We start from the raw sequence: 19,605 nt of genomic DNA, 5'->3' as shown, positions 1-19,605 counted from the left end.
TGGGCAACATTTTGGGGACAGATACACCAACCTACAACTTTCCCCTCTTCATTTACAAAGCCGTGTTGGAGTAGCATGACTAGAATATAGTCATATTCCCCCACTGGAAAGAGATTCAACTAGAACAATCAGATCAGAGAAAGTTAACCCACCATACCCTCATACTTCTAGACATCCATAGATTAACCATGTCTTCTAACTGGCTGGTTTGGTCACGTCTTGACCTTTCCACAGTAACTGTTCAGGTTAGCTCCCATTAACCCTACACAAGCCCTTTATATAAAAGGAAGGACAAAGAGAGAGGTAAGAAAAAAAGGCAATCATGATGGATGTGGAAATGGCAGTGCAGCCGCCGCCAAGATTTGTCCCAATTGGGGACAAGAGGGTAAGCAACCTGAATTGGGTAAAAAAAAAGGAACTGAGAAGAAAGGGAAGACTTTTCTCTCTTTCTCTATCCCTATCGTAAATGTTTGCTTTTAGCAGCAAAGCTGTTCAAACTTGTTTGGAGCTCAGGTTTAAAACTGAACAGCAATCCTATCTAGGAACTCTGCCTGAGTGCTTAGCAGCAATATTGCTCCATAAATTGATGGCTGTAAAACAGCTTCAAGGAAGCAGAAGATCTAATGAAGACCAACAGCAAAAACTGCACCAAACCAGGAAAAAACCCTAATTGGGTCCAAACCAACTCAAGCAATACAGGGAGATCAGCAAAAGGGAATGAAAAGGGGAGAGATAGAGAAAGGGAGTTCGTGGGAAAAGGCAGCCTATCCCAATCTAGGGAGGTCAAATAAACCAAAGGGAAGACAGAATCCATTGCAAGGAAACAACGCAGGGCCTATGAGTAAGAAATGAAAAAGCTGCCAAATAAAGAGACCTTTCTTAATCATCTGGCAAGCCTCTCCCCACCCCACCCCCGCCACCCCATGTAATTAATGATTCAGAACAAAATAACTTTTGTTCTAATTTATTGAATACGGAGACAGACTTTAGTTTGTCTTTATTTAGTTGAGAAAGCTCCCGAACCGAAGTGGTTGGGCTAGCATCTAACACCTTTTTAATTACTAAGAGGTACATATTTTTCCTTCTTATTCACAATTAACATGCCCCGAGGATTCATCTTCTAAAGGGTAGGAATAATCACTTGAGCACAAGCCCCAAATTGGGCAGATTATAGTGCCAAAGCTATAATTTGGTTTCTAAATGATAGTAAACAGCTTATACTACAATTTGTAGAATCTGCAATATGTATGTAATAATCTTCCCAGCATTTTCATTCTGATTGAATGTGATAGGATCTATTTTTAACAAAAAAAAAAAAAACTCACCTTTGACAGAATTGAAACTGGTTTCTGAGAATTCTTCATTCAGGTCTATCAGCATCCCCTCAGATTTGCATCGTGAGAGGCAACTGGCATTAGCAGCACGAATCCTCTGGGCTGCCATTTTAAGATGGCAGTTGTGCTGTTTCTTAAGAAATCAGAAAATCTAATGGGTCATCTTCTCTAGAAGAGATGTGACAAATTCTGTGCCATTTATTTTCAATGGTTGCAATTACCAATGTCATTCAATAGCTTCTTCCACAATATATACCTGAAGAGAAAAACAAACATGAGAAGCTATATAACTACATTACAGAAATCTTATTTATTTGGCTTATATGCCTGCCCATCTTAAAAGATATAACTCTAGGAGGCCACAGCAATAAGCCCAAGAACAACAAAACGAAAAAAGGAGCACCTCTCCAATGCAACCAATATAATCAAGTTCAGGTTCCAGACTGATCCTATCCCAGTGTTTCAGGGGAAAGAATCAGCTATTTATGGTTTTCCACAAGGCTAAATGGTTGGCAAAATGAGGGGTGCCTGATGTCTCGGGGAAGGGCATAAAAGTCTATTTTCTGTAGATAGATACATTTAAGGAAAGGAATCTAGTGTGTGCCCGCTTTATCTGATCTGGTGGAACAGGTACCTTCAGGGAGAGGCAATCCTACAAATAACCTGGCCCAGTATCATATATTGCCTTTAATTATAATAGCCAGTACTTTAAATTATACCTGATAAAAAATACTGGGAGCCAATGCAGATCACGTACCAGATGTGTAATATAGGCAAAATGAGGGGTGCCCAATACTGCAGGCGCCACTGCATTTCTAGACCATTCTGGACCCCACCCCCGCCACAGCTATTACTTGCTCCCGAATACTGTTTTGGATCCAAGGCTAGCCACCTGTAATAACTACAACTTGAACCCAACAATCACATGCCATCTCCTGGAAGCCCTTGACTAACTAGGTGGGTCATGTTTTCTTTATAAACTAGCAAATCTATGAATTATGCGAAATTAATTAACAGGCAAGATTTGTCAACCTTAAAAACTATCACAGATGATACATGATAAGCCCAGAACAGATTTCATTCATCAAAACAAACAAACAACCCTTTCATATAATAAATTCACAGCACTTATGGAAACTTTGGGTAGATATACAGTCATGCGAATGTAATGTTCAGACTTCAGTTTTTGATCACATAGATCTAGATTCAGGTTGCTAGTCAGAAATTGCTACTCTTAAGTGAATTGGTAGTTTAGCTTATCCCATCTTCATGAAAAAAGGAAAAATGCAAACTTGATATAAGTCACAGTAACAAAAATAATCAACCCTACAATGTAGACCAGACTAAGCAACTATATCATATCGATTTAAAGCTAGCTTTATTAGAATAGCTACAATAACAATAATTAGGGAGGGCCCATTTGCGATGTTTTCTCAAGCTAATTTCTTAGAATGAATTTAAGCTAATCATTGGCTGGACTTGCCTGGTACTTGGTGATTTGGTAGCTACAGCTAACCCTCGAGTTGGTTAATAATGTAAGGGAGCCTGCCAATTACATTTTTAACCTGAGGGTTTGTTAATTGGAACATGTTGAATGAATGAGCTCCCATGCCTTCTCCTCCCCCCTCCCCATGCATTCGTAAAATGAATGTGCTGGTCATTAGGACCGTATATGGGGTGTCTCAGGAGTGCTTGCCTCTGCCTCCAGCCTCTGAAGCCACACCCACCCACACCACCGATGGCTCACTTACTTTTCCAAGCTCTCCAGGGACTGGGTTACAAAAAGGTTACTCCATTGTTGAACTACATGGCAGAGTTCCAGAAGAGGCTGGCTTTTTCTGAGACACTGTGAAATCTTCCTAAGACAATTCTGCCTTTTTAATATTTCCTAAAGTATTTCATTCTTCTAGGAGGGGTGGGTGCTAACTTTCTACACAACCTAGTCCCAAAGTTATGACTGTTGCAGCACTCTGATAGTCATTTCTCTTTACGACCAATTTCAGAGACGCCACAGCAATACCTCTGTACTTCTCCCACCCATCATTTCCCCCTCCTCTATCCCGCCCCACCGGTTCCTCACAGATACTGGGTCTGCTTTGGCAACCTACTGGCTTCCATATGCTCCCCTCGGCTTCTCCCCCTCCACCCTGACCACCGATGGCTCACTTACCTTTCCACAGGCTGGATTACGAAAGGAGAAGGCTGCTCCATTGCTGAGCCACATGTCAGTTTCAAAAGCGGCCAGCTTTGGGCAAAATCTTCCTGAGGCAATGCAGCAAGTTTGCCTTATTTCCAAGGCTTTTGTAGCTAAACTTTGGCAAAAAAAGAAGTCCTGCTTGTAAACGGAAATCTTCCTAAGGCAAGCTTATCAAGTCTGCCTTATTTCCAAGGCTTTCGCAGCTAAACTTCAGCAGTGGGGAGCAGCCAGTTCCCTCTTGTAAACTAAAATTCTTCCCCCCCACCACCAGCATTGACATAGCAGTCTCTTTCCCCTCCTCCATCCCAACAATAAAGGGCACAAAGTCTAAAGTGCGCAGTTTCTCCTGCAGTGATCAAAAACAAAGAAAAAGAAAGAAGGCTTCATGTTACAATGTATGCTAATTCTTTGCATGGTAAGGCAAACTTGCTGGCTCCCTTAAAGGTAGTTGTCACTGTTATGTTAATACTGGGGGGAAAAGAAGAGTTTCAGCTTACAAGAGGAAACTGCAGGCTCCTCTGTTCCACAAGGTCTGTTGGGGTTTTTTTTGGCCAAAGTTTAGCTGCAAAAGCCTTTGAAATAAGGCAGACTTGCTTTGTTTGCCTTAGGAAGACTTCCGTTTACAAGCAGGACTGCTTTTTTTGCCAACGTTTAACTGTGAAAGCCTTGGAAATAAGGCAAACTTGCTGCATTGCCTCAGGAAGATTTTGCCCAAAGCTGGCCGCTTTTGAAACTGACATGTGGCTCAGCAATGGAGCAGCCTTCTCCTTTCCTAATCCAGCCTGTGGAAAGGTAAGTGAGCCATTGGTGGTCAGGGTGGAGGGGGAGAAGCCGAGGGGAGCATATGGAAGCCAGTAGGTTGCCAAAGCAGACCCAGTATCTGTGAGGAACCGATGGGGTGGGATAGAGGAGGGGGAAATGATGGGTGGGAGAAGTACAGAGGTATTGCTGTGGCGTCTCTGAAATTGGTCGTAAAAAGAAATGACTATCAGAGTGCTGCAACAGTCATAACTTTGGGACTAGGTTGTGTAGAAAGTTAGCACCCACCCCTCTTAGAAGAATGAAATACTTTAGGAAATATTAAAAAGGCAGAATATTATATTTCCCCTAAAAGAGAAATAGAAATTTTAAGGGAGCCAAAAACTCAGAGCTTCAGCAGATATTTGGTGCCCATTGAGAAGGACTGGGGCAGCTTATCTATAAAACAAAAGACCTTCAGCTCCATGGTGATAGGATTAAGCCATGACCCTCCAGGGACATAATAGGATTATCTATCAGCATTATCTTCAACTGCATTGTAAAATCACCTGGGGACATTGCATCACCCAGCAAGCTTCAAACAGACAACCTCAGCAATGACCCCTGCATAGCCCCATGGGAGTCTGACAGCAGCCAATAGAATACATATTCTTGCACCGGAACAGGAAGCTCAAGGGCAAGGCCCAAGAGTGGATATAAATAACCTCGCTCTCTACGCCATGTGGTCAGTTGCCCAGGATCTCAAACCCATGTGGTCCCGTTCATCAATAAACCATCTTTCCAATCAGCCTCCATGTTTTCAGTGTCTTCCTGCCCGCTTGGAATTGAACCAGATGGATATTTCTTCCAACAGTCGTAAGTCCTTTTGACAGTGTCATGGTAATACTGAATAGTCACCAAGTGAACTGTAATTCAGGAACAACCTGTATTCATCGACACGCCTTCTCAGACATTTCCTATGTCCTCCAAAGTTATATTGCCATATTGCCAAAATATGAACTAGCTTAATATTTCCTTAAAATATATTCAAGACATTGAAGTACAGATAGTCCTTGATTTTCAGTCACAATTGACCCTTTAGCAATGGAATTGCTAAGCAAGATAGTTGTTAAGTGAATATTGCCCCATTTATGATCTTTCTTTCCATATTTAAGTAAATCACTGCATTTGTTAAGTTAGTAACATGGTTAAGTTAATCTGGTTCTTCATTTGCTTGTCAGGATCGCAAAAGGTGATCACATGACCCCAGGACATTGCAACTATCATAAATACATGCCAGTTGCCAACAGTTTGAATTTTGATCAAGACCCAATGACAACACAAGGAAAAGTTGGCCGGCTCAAGGAGGACTTAGAGTCCGCCCAACAGGTAAAATACTAGAGGGGTATCAATGGGCAATAAGAGTTGGAGATGCCTCCCTGGCCAGTATGCCGTCCAATAAGGAAAAGAGAAAGGTATTCCCATTCCGGAATGGACTCTGTTAGGGAGAATGTTGAAGTATTGGAAGTCAATGCCTTAAAAAGCATTTGGACAGAGGAAGAATGATACATTACATATATATATTTGACTTAAATATAAATTCAGAGACTTTATATGGCCTCCCTTCGGTACCAATGATTTGGCTATAATACAAGACTTGAACATTTATATAAAAGAGACAAGGCAGGAACAGAGGAATCACATTATGCAGTTGCTTGGCTGGGACCACAAGGTAATCTGATGTAGGTATCCAAATAGGAATCCTTGGATAATCTTCCTCCATATCCTGACCCAAAACAGGAGGAAGATGACACTGTACCTAAAGGGTCCCAAATTGAGCCATCTGTGCCAGAGAACCTACCAAGGGAAGCCAAAGAATTAGTCAAAAATAACTAGGATTTAGAGGAGGAGATGAAAAAGAGCATGGCCTTTTCCCTATAGCCACAAGACAACAGAAAAGAGGACAGTATGGGATATGTTGAAGCCACCCTTTGAAATCAGGCAATTTAAGAAAGAATTGCCTAAATTAATAGAAGATCCTATTGAAATGGGAAAGCAACTGGAAATGTTTTTAGGACCAATGGAATATTCACGGAGAGAAAAGCAACATATTTTTAACAAGTTGTCTACACCAGAGGATAATGGCATGATTAGACAGGCTGCCAGAACATAGTGTTAAGAAGAGGTTTCCCCAAAGGGATGAAACAGTAGAAGTCCCAGATGTAGACCTTAAGTGGGATGGTAAGGACAGGAAGGCTATGGCAGACTATGGAGAATGTTAAAATAGCAGTGCCCCAAAGTCTGAATATCCAGGAGGCTTTGGCTTTAGAACAAGGGAAGGAAGAAATGCCAACTGAATGATTAGACAGGTAAAAGAATCAACTACAAAAAGATGAACAAATGGACCTTGACAATCCAGGGTGCCAGATGATTTTGAAGTATCAATTTGTGGGGAAAGCATGGGAGGACATTGTGCTGCAGAAATTGGATGGATGGGAGACCAAAACTACAGAGGATCTCCTCAGAGGCCCAAAAAGAATACTCCAAGCAATAAGACAAAATGATGTCTCAATTGGTTCAGACTAGCCAATGAGGGAGAGGCAACATATCACAAATATCTCAGGAACCAAGACAATACAGGATAGGCCAAGGAAGGGCTTGGCCATTTGGAACCCAGGGATACCAGCCACTAGGGAAGGGAGCCTGTCACTCCATGGTTAGGATGGGATCAATCTGCCATCTGTAAAGAAAAGGGCATTAGAAAAATGAATGCCTAAGAAAGGAGGAGGAACAACCAGCTAATTTGATCAATTTTGAGGATTAGGGTTGTCAGGAGATGCACTTGTCCAATTTTTCAAGAACCCCTGGATAAAACAAAGTTGGACCACTGGAGGAAGAAATAGTATTCCTGGTGAATTCCGGAGCTACCCTGAACAATATACCTCCAGAAATGCAAATTGGGGAAGGGAAGATTAAGGCTGAGGGAATTGGGAGACAGGTAGTAGAAGCACCAATATTTAAATCCACTATGGTCCAGTCTGTAGCAAAAGGACTTGGAGTTTGGTGCAATTTCATGTTAGTCAAGAGCTGTAATTTGGCAGGGAGGGATTTGATTGCTGTACTGGGGTTAATGATCGCTGGGACGGAAGAAGGATTCATTGTAAATATTATGAAATTGAGTCAAGAAGCTGAGGAGAAAGTGGATTCTTTTATATGGGCCGTAGAGGGCAACAGAGGAGGGGTACACACGAATTTCTTAAAAAGAAATCCAAGAAGAAACCAACATGACTGTACAAAGATCTCTCTGACATATTGAAAGACAAAGAGTACAAAAAATGGAAAGAGGGACATATAACTAAGGCAGAATATCAGCAGACAGACAGAATCTGCAAAGACAAACTCAGGAAAGCAAAGGCTCAGAATGAACAAAGACTTGCAACAAAAGTCAAAGATAATTTTAAAAAGTTTCTTCCAACATATAAAGAACGAGAAAAAAAATCAAGGAAATAGTCTGTTCACGAAAGAGAGAAGACAGCAAAGAAGTAACAGGAAACAGAGACAAAGCAGAGCTGCTTAACTCATTCTTTGCATCGGTCTTCACACAAAAAGAAACTATAGCCCAACCTACTAAAAGCACACCTGTAAAAGACAGACTAGAAATAAAAGTTAAAATAAGCAAAAAAATGATAACAGAACATCTGTCTGGTCTTGATGAAAATAAATCACCGCGACTTGACAGATTACACCCTAGAGTTCTAAAGGGGTTGGCAGATGTCATTTCAGAACCATTGTATAACATCTTTCAAAAATCCTGGAACTACCAAGGACTAGAAAAGAGCTAATGTGATTCCCATCTTCAAAAAGTGGGGGTGGGGGGAATAGACCCTGCAAACTACAGACCAATCAGCCTAACATCAATACCTAGGAAGATACTGGAAAAAGATAATTAAAAAACTAATCTGTGAACATCTAGAAATGAGTAAAGTAATAACTAGGAAGACAGGTTTGTTAAAAACAGACCATGCCAAACCAATCTTATTTCATTCTTCAACATAGTGACCACTACATTCAACAAAGCAGACCACAGTCTACTTCTTGGTAAGCTAGAAAAAATTGGGATAGATAACATCACCACGCAATGGATTTGTAACTGGCTGACAAACCGTACTCAATGAGTAGTCCTTAATGGTACTATGTCTACATGGACAGAAATAAGCAGTGGGATACCACAAGGTTCTGTTTAGGCCCAGTACACTTGAAAATCTTGGGGAGGGAATAGAAGGGGAACTTACCAAATTTTCAGATGATACAAAACTGGCAGGAATAGCCAACACCCTAGAACAAGGGTGTCAAACTCATGTCATCACGGCGGTGTCATGTGATGTATCAGGACTTTTTTCTCTTTCACTAAGCCAGGCATGGGCATGGCCAGTACGTGACGTATTCGGTCCTTGGGCTGGGAATCTGTCAGCTCTGCCCTAAATGATAGGCTCAAGATCCAGATGGATCTTGACAGACTCAAACAGTGGGCCCTATCTAACAAATTGAAATTCATAGTCAAGAAAAGTAAAGTCTTACACTTAGGTAAGAAAAACCCAAAGTACACGTATAGACGGGGTGAAACCAGGCTTAATAGTAGTAACTATGAGAGGGATCTTTGAGTCTTAGTGGACAACCAGCTAAATATGAGCCAGCAGTGTGCAGCAGCAGCCAAAAAAGCTAATGCAATCCTAAGTTGCATTAGCAGAGGGATATGATCAAGATCAAGTGAGGTACTACAGGTGGCACTTACCCCCGACGAGAATTGCGAGAATGTTTAAGAACAAATAGGATAAATGTTGGAAATGTCATCAGATACCTGGTTCATATTACCATATGTGGTGGACATGCTCAGATGCAAAATGATATTGGACTAAAATCCACACATGGTTGGAAAAAAATGATAAAACAACATATAGACTTTAAACCAGAGATCTTTTTATTGGGAATTATACCGGAAATATACAATAAAGAGCTGAAATATTTGATTGTAAATGTTTTAACAGCAGCTAGAATTGTATTTGCTAAGAATTGGAAAAATGAAAAAAATACCTATGCAGGAGGAAGTTATTAAGAAAATTATGGACTGTGCTGAAATGAGTAAATTGACATTTGAAATTAGAGAGCAAGAAGACAAGCAATTTTATATGATATGGGATTTGTTTTATCAATGGTTGGACAAAAAGACATGATGATGTAATAGATTAGATAACTTTGTAACAGAAGTTCAATAGATTGATATAAAATATAATATAGACATATATAACCACTGGATGAAAGTACAATATAAATTTTAAAATAAAATTTGGAATATCTCGTATAAAATGATGGAATAAATAGTTTAGTCATGGATGATTAATAATTGATAAATATATAAGCATGTTACTTTGACAATGTGAAAAATTATATAAACTGTGAGTAATGACTACAAAAGGATAGCACAAAAGATTTGTAACCAACTGACACACTGTATGTATATAAAATGGAAGATGGTTTTATGTTTTTATGTTTTGTTTGTATATGTTTGTCTTAAAAATAAAAATCTTTATAAAAAAAAGATCAAGTGAGGTACTAATGCCACTCTATAAAGCCTTAGTAAGACCACACCTATAATCTCTAAAGGTGACTTTGCAGAACCCTGGTGAAGAAATAGTAGAACATTATATTGCTAAGAAGAATGAGTTTAAAGCCCATGTTGGAAGGGCTGCTGAAGGACAAATGTGTGAGTGTGCTAATGTTAAACAGTATGAATACCTTTTTAAAAGATTAACAGAGTTGGAAGGTACCTTATGGGTCATTCTAGTGCAAAAAAACCCCCACCTACGCAGGAGACCCTACACCATTTCTGACAGATTGCAGTCCAATGTCTTCTTGAAAGCTTTTAATGATGAAGCTCCCGCAACTTCTGAAGGCAAGCTGTTCCATTGGTTGATTGTTCTCACTGTCAGAAAATTTCTCCTTATTTCCAGGTTAAATCTCTCCTTGTTCAGATTGAATTATTCATTGTCTGACCTTCAGGTGCTTTGGAAAATAGCTTGACCCCCCTCCTCTCTGTGGCAATCCCTCAAATATTGGAACACTTGCTATCATGTCTGCCCTGGTCATTCTCTTCACTAGACTAGCAATGTCCAGTTCCTGCAACCGTTCATCGTATGTTTTAGTCTTCAGTCCCCTAATCAACCTGGTTGCTTTTCTCTGCACTCTTTGTAGAGTCTCAACATCTTTTTAATAGTGTGGTGACCAAAACTGGATGCAGTATTCTAGGTGATTGATCCACCACCCCAGACTATGAAAGGAACTAGTTACTTGATTCCCTTTCTTACAAAGAAACAGTAATTTGCAGATTTTTTTATTGTGAAGTAAGTGAAAAGGGCAAATAAGTGTTTACAATGAAGTGGGAAAAAAGGAGAAAATCCCATGGAACAAAAATGTCTTTGAAGATGTGGGAGAATTAATGGCAAAATGCAAGTGATTTACTGAAAAGAAAAAGAGAATGAGAGATAACTACAGTATTTTGTCATGGTGGCGCAGTGGTCAGAATGCAGTACTGCAGGCTACTTCTGCTGAGTGCCTGCTAATAGTTCGACAGTTCAATTCCCACTGGCTCAAGGTTGGCTCAGCCTTCCATCCTTCTGAGGTCACTAAAAGGAGGACCCAGATTGTTGGGGGCAATATGCTTACTCTATAAACCACTTAGAGAGGCTGTAAAGCACTGTGAAGTGGTATGTAAGTGTAAGTGTTATTGCTATTTTATTAAAAGTAAAGTGAGTCGAGAAGAGGGGTAAATTTCTGAGTAATCTTTTTAAAAAAAATTAGTTTGTTACTTCTGTTTTTTTAACGCAAGAATTTCTGCCATGGAAAAGAAAGACATGAAAAAAAAAGTGGGGCGGCAGTGATGCAGTTTTTTTGTTCCCTTTAACCATTTTTTTTCCTGCTTAGTTATAACTTTGGCCTTTTGAGATCTGATATCTACTTTTCCCTAACATTTCTTTAAAAAGAGAAGGCAGTTTCTATATGCATATTTGTCTTTTTAAAGAACAGGAATTGGGTATGTTTAGCATAATAAAAAGGAGAAAGTAGTAACAGTGTTCCAATGTCTAAACAAATTGGACAACCATTTGTTTGAAATGGATAGTGTAAGGGCCTGCCCCAGCTTGTCCCTGCAGGAAAGTAAAACTCTTGAATCCATTAGGCTGAATCAAAAGAACTTTTATTGACAGAAAGTGATTGCAGGAAAGAAAGGTGGAATCTGAAAAATACTGCACAAAGCACAAAGCAATTCTTTCATTTCCCCAAGTCCAACCCCTTAATCAGTCCACTGGCAGAAAGGTTGTTTTGAGAATGCTGAGGTGCTAGGCAGATAATAGTTCATCCTCAGGGCACAATGGCCTTGAAACCAGCCTGGAAACGACTGGGAGGGAGTCTGCTCTATCTCTAAAGACAATCCCCCAATTCCATTTTATACTGTATTTTATTCCAATTTCATTTTAAATTGTATTTATTCCAATTTCCTTTAAAATTGTATTTTATCCAATTCTATTTTAAACTGCTTTTGTCAAATTTTAGTAATAATTTGTTTCTGGAATTCTGCATTTTGATATGTCCCAAGGGCTAATCAATAAAGATTGAATTGAATATTCTATTTTGTATGTGTGTTTATCAAATTTCAGTGATTTTCCAGTGCATTTTAGTCTGGATTTGTCCTCAATAATACATTTGAGGGCATTCTAGTCAAAAGAACAATCCTATGAAGCTTTATTTAACACCTGATAAAATAGGTATTTTGGGGACTCCTTGCTACTGCAAAAGTGATGATTAGTTCCTGCTTAATGCATGTGCTCAAGTTGTTTTCCTTTTCCTTGGAGCCAAGGAGGGGAAGGAAAACCTTTATAGAGAACCAATTTGGTCCAGTGGCTATGGGCACAGGCTATAAAACTGGAGAACTGTGAGTTACAATCCTGTTTTTGCCATAAGGGCTTTGCTGAGTGATTTTGAGCTGGTGATTTTTTCTCCTTAGCTCTAGAAGGGAGGCTTTGGCAAGCCACTTCTGGATATGTTGTCAAAGAAAATTGCTGGCAGCACCTAGGCAATTGTCTCCCCAGCATAAGTTACATTGGGGAGAAATCTCAGGGTTTTTTTTTTTTCAGGAAAGCGTTACGGCAATTTTCTTCCTGTTTTATGCTCTGAGGGCTGTTCTCTGAAAGAAAAAGTTTTGTATAAATTATTTTTACGCTGCCAAGTTTGATGGAACAATGGGAAGGGGAGGCTTCTCAGCTATCCTGTTGCTTCTTTGATGTGTTGCCCCCGGAGTGATCATCTTCCGGACACAAAGTATTCCAGAATTGTTGGCTCAATGCTGATTGGTAAGCCTATGTGCTTTACCACATTTAAATCTAAATGTGTCATTCACAATAAGTTTACTGTGTTACATTTTTCCCTCAACATGGCATCTGATAAGGGGTCTAGGTGGTGAAAAGCAGAAGTTGAACATGACTGTAGCTCCAAAATGGACCTACAAACCAAAAGCAAGGGAAGATGTGTTTCCTGGGGAACGGGATATATGTGTATATAGATGGATCGTCTAGTAGGAGGGAAGGAAAGAGTCATAATGGATTATAGGAGGGATCTGGGTACAGGAAAGTGGGAAATTACCTTCAGATTGGTCAGCTCAAACCTGTAAATTGTGGGCTTAAAGCAAGCATTGTAAAGATAACAGCTAAGCAGTAAGTATATATATATTCTAAATACTGTTCTGGAGTAATACACGCATTTGGAAAAATTTGGATGGAACAAGAGCTAATTAAGTATTGCTCTTAGCTCTATTAAGGATTAGAACTGATGTAAGGACTATCGGCTTATGAATTAATCTTTGGATTGCCATTGCTGAAGATAGAAGGTAAGGATATTCAACCTGAGGTATCTAATCTGTTCATTAAAAGATATCTGGAACAAATACTGGGGTCTTTGAAATAAGATTGGTTTGGCATGATCTATTTTTAACAAACCAGTGCTGACTCCTACTTATTACTTTACTCATTTCTAGGTGTTTGAAGGTTTATTTTTTGATTATCTTCCAGTATCTTCCCAGGTAATGATGTTCAAGTGATTGGTCTGTAGTTTCCTGATCTGTTTTTTTTTTATATGAACCTAAAGAAGAGAACAGATGGAAACATCAGTAAGGTCCTGCCTTGCCAATCCTCTCAAGAAAGCAGAAACAAAAGTCATTTCAAAAGGAAACCTTTATTGGAAGATTGTGATAGCAAGAGATGTACACAGGAACTAAATTTCACACTCAAAACAGTAAATTAAACCAGTGCAGACAGAACTCTTCCCAAACAGACAGAGCCCCCGACAGAGCTCCTCTATTACATCGTCAAGCCAATCTTGAGGTGCAAAGATACTATGAGAAACTCAGGCTGAGGAGTGATAATTGCTGGTCTCCAAGGCAACACTGCTGCTCTTCTCCTGAGACGAGATAAGGCACCTGGCTTGAAGCACATTCCTTTCCCACTCCCAGGGCCCTTAAAGTTACAACAAAGCAAAGCAAAGCAGGAAATAGAAACTCCATACAGAGATTCCCCCCCAAGCCTCCCTCCTCCCACCAGAATGACAGCATCCCTATAGAAATCTATGGAGCCTGACACAGTCCCTGATTAGCAGAGCCCAGAGATGAGTGGGATCTTATCAGAATGGATGACTGACATGTTTTGCCGGTTACTCTATAATGACCTGGAGTCTTGAAAGAGACTTCGAGGTCAACTACACAAGCAGACCACTCCATGTCCACAGGTGGAACTGCACAATAGCATGTGTTCTTTGAACACAAAGGATTACTATATACAATGACTTTGAAGTAGCATACATTTTAGATTTTGAAACAATATTTTAGACTTGGTGATATCTGGAGAGATCAGTGAAAGGAACTACCATTGATTTAATAACAATAATAAAGGAACAGTTGTTTATTTTGGGGTTTTATATATTTATTTTTTTACCCTATATATGGACCTAAAGAAGACTGATGGAAACCTAGAGGAAAACAACAACCAAGAGCAATGCCCCTGTTATCTATACCAGCCCACTCCAATGAAGTCACTCTGGAGCTGAACAATTGTTTTCATAGCCTCGCCCTGGAAGAAAGTATGCAGACATCAAAAGAGGTATCATCAAGTGTTTATAGAAAAGAGGCACCACCTGACATTCCTGTGATAGGAAGAAAAATATCTCTGATTTCCCTAGGGAAAAAAGATAGGTATTAATGATAGGAGATTCAATTCCTGGGGAACAGAATCTGTAGTCTACAGACTCAACATTCAATCTAGGGAGATACGTTATGTCCCTGGAGAAAAATCAAAGATGTGACTGAGAACCTTACTAAAATAATAAACCCCACAGATTACTACTCTTTTCTTCTTCTATACACGACAATGAACCTGAAAACTATAACAAAAGATTATGAGCAGCTAGGGAAGAAAGTTAAGAAGTTAAGAGCACAAGTACTGTCTTCTATTTATCTATTCTTTCAATAAAAGGCCAACATCCAATGAGGAAGGTATGAATTGATGTCATCCACAGAACCTTGGATTCCTAGATTATATTATTGGGGATGAGTCTGTGTTGTCTGCATCTCAAACTGAAGCACAAATAGTTCCTGTACTCAGCAATTTTCTGGAAATCCATTCCTATTCCCACACCATTCAAAGGGTGTTCATCCCAAAGTGCATAGCTAAATGTCTATGGAGATTCTCAGTCATCCAGGCTGGAAGTGCTTTTTCAAGAGGCAACTGGACTTTCTTGTATTTTTTTGAAGATGTTTCACTTCTCATCCAAGAAGCTTGTTTAGCTCTGACTGGATAGTGGGAAATGGAAGTATATTCCTTGCAGACAGCTGGTTATTTGCATTCTTTTAGAGAGTCATTGAGTCCACTTGGAGGTTTGTCTGCTTGTCCAGAAAAATTGCAAAATACAGGAACCATTTGCACTTTGAGATGCAGACAATGACTGACTCCCATTATCAGAAGGGCTTTAAACTAAAAGGTGGGGAAGGAGGACAAAACTTTACGACCTTTAAGACCTAATTCCAAGCAAAACCCACTAGACAACCAATCAAACAAGAGGTAGGGAGTGAAGGGAAAGAAGAAAAACTCAGATGCAAAGTAGGAGATGGAAGCAGACCCAGGGTCAGCCGCAAATAACTTAAATGCCTAGATACTCAAGTTCAAGGTTTAGGGAACAAACAGGGTGAACTTGAAGTACACAGAGTTAAATATGATATAGTTGCCATTACAATCACTTGGTGGGATGAAACTAATGACTGGAATATACTGATAGAAGGATACAAATTATTCAAAAGAAACAGACCTAACAAAAGAGGTGGAATTGAATTATATGTTAAGTGATTGCTTCCTCTCCACAGAGATGCACAAAAGCAAGGATGAAAGCCTGCTAGAAGTAAAAAAGAACGTCATTGCCAAAGGTGTATACTATAGGTCACTCAACCAAGCAGAAGAAATAATGAACTTTTTGCTTATCAGTTAGCAAATGTATATAGGAAATACATGGGGGATTTCAAATATCAAGACATCAACTGGGAGACAAACTCAGCAACAAGTGAGAGATTGAACAGTTCATGACCAATCTAGCTGACAACTTTTTCACTCTAAAGATAAAGAAGCAACTAGAGAGAAAGTTATACTGGACCATATTATTAGCAGAGATGAAGTGAAAGAGAGGCTTGAAGTTGCAGGAATTTTGGGGGAGAGAGTGTCCATGTCATATTAGTATTCAATATAAAGAAGACATGAGCAACAGAACATAATCAAACCATCGTCTTAGACATTAAAAGAGCTGATTTTAACAAACTCAGAGAGAATTTGGGAAGGATACCATAGATGAAAGTGTTTAATGGGAAACCAACTCAAAAACCTTGGGAAACTGAAAAAATATGATTAGAAAAGCCCACTCCATCTCAATACCACTGAAAAAGAAAAACAAGATCAAGAAAAAAAACAGTATGGTTACATAAAAAACTCTCTGACCAACTGAAAGGGAAAAAAAGGATAAGTACATATAACACCTGCATCTTCAGGGGTACCCCACACATCCTCCATGGGTGGTATATTCTAGCCAAAGAAGTCAAAAATGACCTAGCTCAGCACTCCGATCGCAGAAATTGCAGGTGGTGGAGATCTTTTCTGGTAGAGAAGAGAGAAACCACCAAACCACGGGGAAGGGATCAATAAATTGAAGCAGGAGATTATTAAAGATCTGGCAAAAGACACCTGAGGGAGCGCCCAAAAGAACATTGACCAAACCTAGCTTCGCACCTCAGGCAGGGAAGCAGAGAGAAATTGGGTATGTGATGCAGGAGCACCCCAAAATGAACCCCTGAATCCCCTTTTATTAGTTCATAATATAAAATACAAAAATACAAAAGCAAATAATATGAAAAATAGAGTAGGGAAAAGTGAAAAAGAAGAGGAAAAGAAAGAAAAGGTGTTGACTTCTACACCCTTTGGTGCACTAGAATAACATCAAACCTCAACTTTTTACTTTTACATAACAGCATAAACCAGCCATTTCTATAACAATAACTCTAATTGGTAAAACCCCAAATCAAATTTCATTTTTTCCCACCTCAAGAACAAAGTCCAGAAGCAGTTTACAGGTAGAAACAAAAGTAATTGTGTTTTTTCTTTTTGTCAAAGTAGTAAATTTAGCCATCTTTATTAACTCCATCCACTCCATTCATCGTTTGTGGGAATCAAAGTGTCCTTCCATTTTTGTGCATAATGTAATCTAGTTGCCATCAACATACATAACATCAAGGTTATAATTTTTCCCAAGTTTCTTTCCATTAAATCCAAAACAAAAGTTTCTGGTTTTATATCTATACTGACTTTAAGAATCTTCTGTATTATATATGAATCCTACTGAATATTTTTTTGCTTTATCACATGTCCACCATAAATGATAAAGTCCATTCTTTACATTTCCAACATTCATTTGAAATATCTTTATACATTCTTGATAACTTGTCTGGTGTTAAATACCAATGATACAGCATCGTATAAAAACTTTCTTTTAAATTGTAATTTAGTGTACATTTTAAACCTTTCATCCACATATTTTCCCATTGTTCAAGCATTACTGTATATCCAAAGTTCCTTACCCACTGAATCATACAATGCTTTACATATTCACTTTCCAAATTCAAATTCAATAACAAATTATAGACCTTATCTATAATATGTTCATCACTACCACACAGGATTTCCAATTCATTTTTGAGGACAGGATCACCAACAGGGATGCAGTGGCTCAGTGGCTAAGATGCTGAGCTTGTTGATCAGAAGGTCAGTAGTTCAGCAGTTCGAATCCCTAGCCCCATGTAATGGAGTGAGCTCCTGTTACTTGTCCTAGATTCTGCCAATAGGGACCATTTTGGTGGGAAGGTAACAGCACTCCTTCAGCATTTCGTCATGCCGGCCACATGACCATGGCGACATCTTCGAATAGCTCTGGCTCTTTGGCTTAGAAATGGAGATGAGCAAAACCTCTAGAGCCAATAACTAGCATGCATGTACGGGGGAACCTTTACCTTTTAGGATCACCAAAATTAAAATATATTATTCTACAATAAGTCCACCAGTCTGGCTCTGCCACTATTTCTTTTCTGAAAAAAGCTTCCTGGGGGGACATCCAAGGAGGCATCTTCATAGAGAACCTTCATGTAATTTAATGTAGTTTAATAAAGATGCAGTTAAAAAATGCTATACAAGCCATCATTGAGAATACACACACACGGAACAGGAGTGCCTCAGAAGCAGATAGAAGTACATCTTAGAGAGGCAGGAAATGCATCACAAAACAATGAAGATGATTGCTAGAGAGGAATAAAGCTGCATACAAGGCAGACATAATACCTGTAACATCTTCCCCTTTTTGTGTTAACAACACACACATTGTAAAAGTTTGGAAGAGAACCAGTACCAACACTTTCTACAGATTAAGTCTATTGGGTGGCTGCGGACATCTGCCACTATGGGTGAAGACAGACTCTCTTGTGCAGGCTGACACTCTTTGCACTAAGAGGTTCTCTGACCTCACTGAGGCCGCTGGACTCTTCTCGCCACTTACTGGAGCATCCAGCGTTTGACTGCTGTCAGGTATGCTGGCTCGCTCAGGACTGTCATTAACATTGGTCTGAGGCATCATCACTGTGCATTCCTTATTGTCAGTGGGTAAATGTGGTGTGGTTATACCAGGTGCATCTGGCCTGTCAACTGAATATGGAAAAATTGGCTGCTCATCCACCCTGTCAGACTTGGAAGCTATATTTTTCTTTGGAGCTTCGAGGCTGCCACATTTAGTGCCTGGGAAATTGGGAGGGGGGATTGCAAAGAAGTGGTGGAAGATTAGCCACAACAACATTCCTTTCTCTGGGAATCAAGGACGTTTTTCCTGCACCTGGAGGGGAGTGACTGGGGGTAGTCTCCAGTCGGGATGAAGACATGATTTGACCAGGTGATGGACTTGTGGGTGCAGGGGATGGATTTTCTTTTGGGTGGGGGAAAACCTGGAACTCTCAGGTTTGGGTTTCCCCAGATGTGCCAATATGACATGTCTAATAAAATGGAACTTTGAGGAAATGATAGCCCAGAATCTTCTTTTCTGGGGGTTGTTACTTGGAATGCTGACACATGCAAATCCACACGACTGCAACAATAGAGTTCCCTCAATATGCTCTAGACAGGAGCATGATGTCACTTGTTGTAAATAGCTACCCATTTTCCAGTGGCCTGTTTGATCTCCAGGCAGTGGTCTCATACAGATTTATTCCCCAATCTTCAATTCTGGAAAATCTCTGGATGATTTGTCTTGCCTTGACCACTTATGTCTTCAGCTGCAATTTTTCTGTGATCCCTTGTATCACAGAGGGCTCAAGCAGCTTATCTGCCACTGGTAAGGATGTGTTTAGTCTCCTTGACATCAATCTTTGTGCTGGACTACTGTCCATGCCCTCAGTTGGGGTATTTCTCCAATGTAGAATGGCTTTCCATGGGTCTTTACTTTCACTATAAACTTTCCTGCATAGATTCTTAGCGATCTTCATAGTTGATTCAGCTTTGCCATTAGCTTGTGGATGATGTGGTAAAGTAGTCACATGCTCAAACTCCCACTCAGTGGCAAATTTCCTAAATTATGGGCTTGTAAACTGAGGGCCATTATCCAAAATTTTTTTTTTTTTTTATAAAATAAAAATAACTCCCTATTTTAAAAAAAAATTTCCCACAA

At 39.6% G+C, this 19,605-nt stretch overlaps 1 protein-coding gene and 1 long non-coding RNA gene across 10 annotated transcripts in view; one reads left to right on the top strand and one right to left on the bottom strand.

Moving 5' to 3' along the window:
- SH3BP4 (SH3 domain binding protein 4) overlaps nt 1–19,605 on the bottom strand; it is a 45,919-nt gene that overhangs the window by 11,505 nt on the left and 14,809 nt on the right. For 4 of the 8 annotated variants that reach the window (XM_087919570.1, XM_087919574.1, XM_087919569.1 and 1 more), the window contains one exon: nt 1,326–1,590. In XM_087919570.1, the coding sequence (XP_087775696.1) occupies nt 1,326–1,443 (118 nt within the window). In that variant the 5' untranslated portion in view covers nt 1,444–1,590. Of the gene's footprint in view, nt 1–1,325; nt 1,591–3,085; nt 4,215–19,605 lie in introns of those variants that run through there. The other 4 variants (XM_087919571.1, XM_087919568.1, XM_087919572.1 and 1 more) reach the window with 4 other exon arrangements.
- On the top strand, nt 12,549–18,959 carry LOC148127896 (uncharacterized). 2 transcript variants are annotated; one of them, XR_015740691.1, is made up of 3 exons: nt 12,549–12,671; nt 14,323–14,468; nt 15,725–18,959. It is a non-coding gene; the product is annotated as an uncharacterized LOC148127896 (long non-coding RNA). The 2 variants fall into 2 exon arrangements; XR_015740690.1 differs by lacking the exon at nt 15,725–18,959 and having other exon boundaries at nt 14,323–14,710.

The sequence above is a fragment of the Pseudonaja textilis genome, chromosome 1 (assembly GCF_049901715.1).
Source record: "Pseudonaja textilis isolate UNSWEBS1 chromosome 1, rPseTex1.2, whole genome shotgun sequence".
In the NCBI taxonomy this organism is placed as follows: domain Eukaryota; kingdom Metazoa; phylum Chordata; class Lepidosauria; order Squamata; family Elapidae; genus Pseudonaja; species Pseudonaja textilis.
The sequence above is the reverse complement of the archived record's forward strand: the minus strand, read 5'-3'. Positions and strand labels throughout refer to the sequence as shown.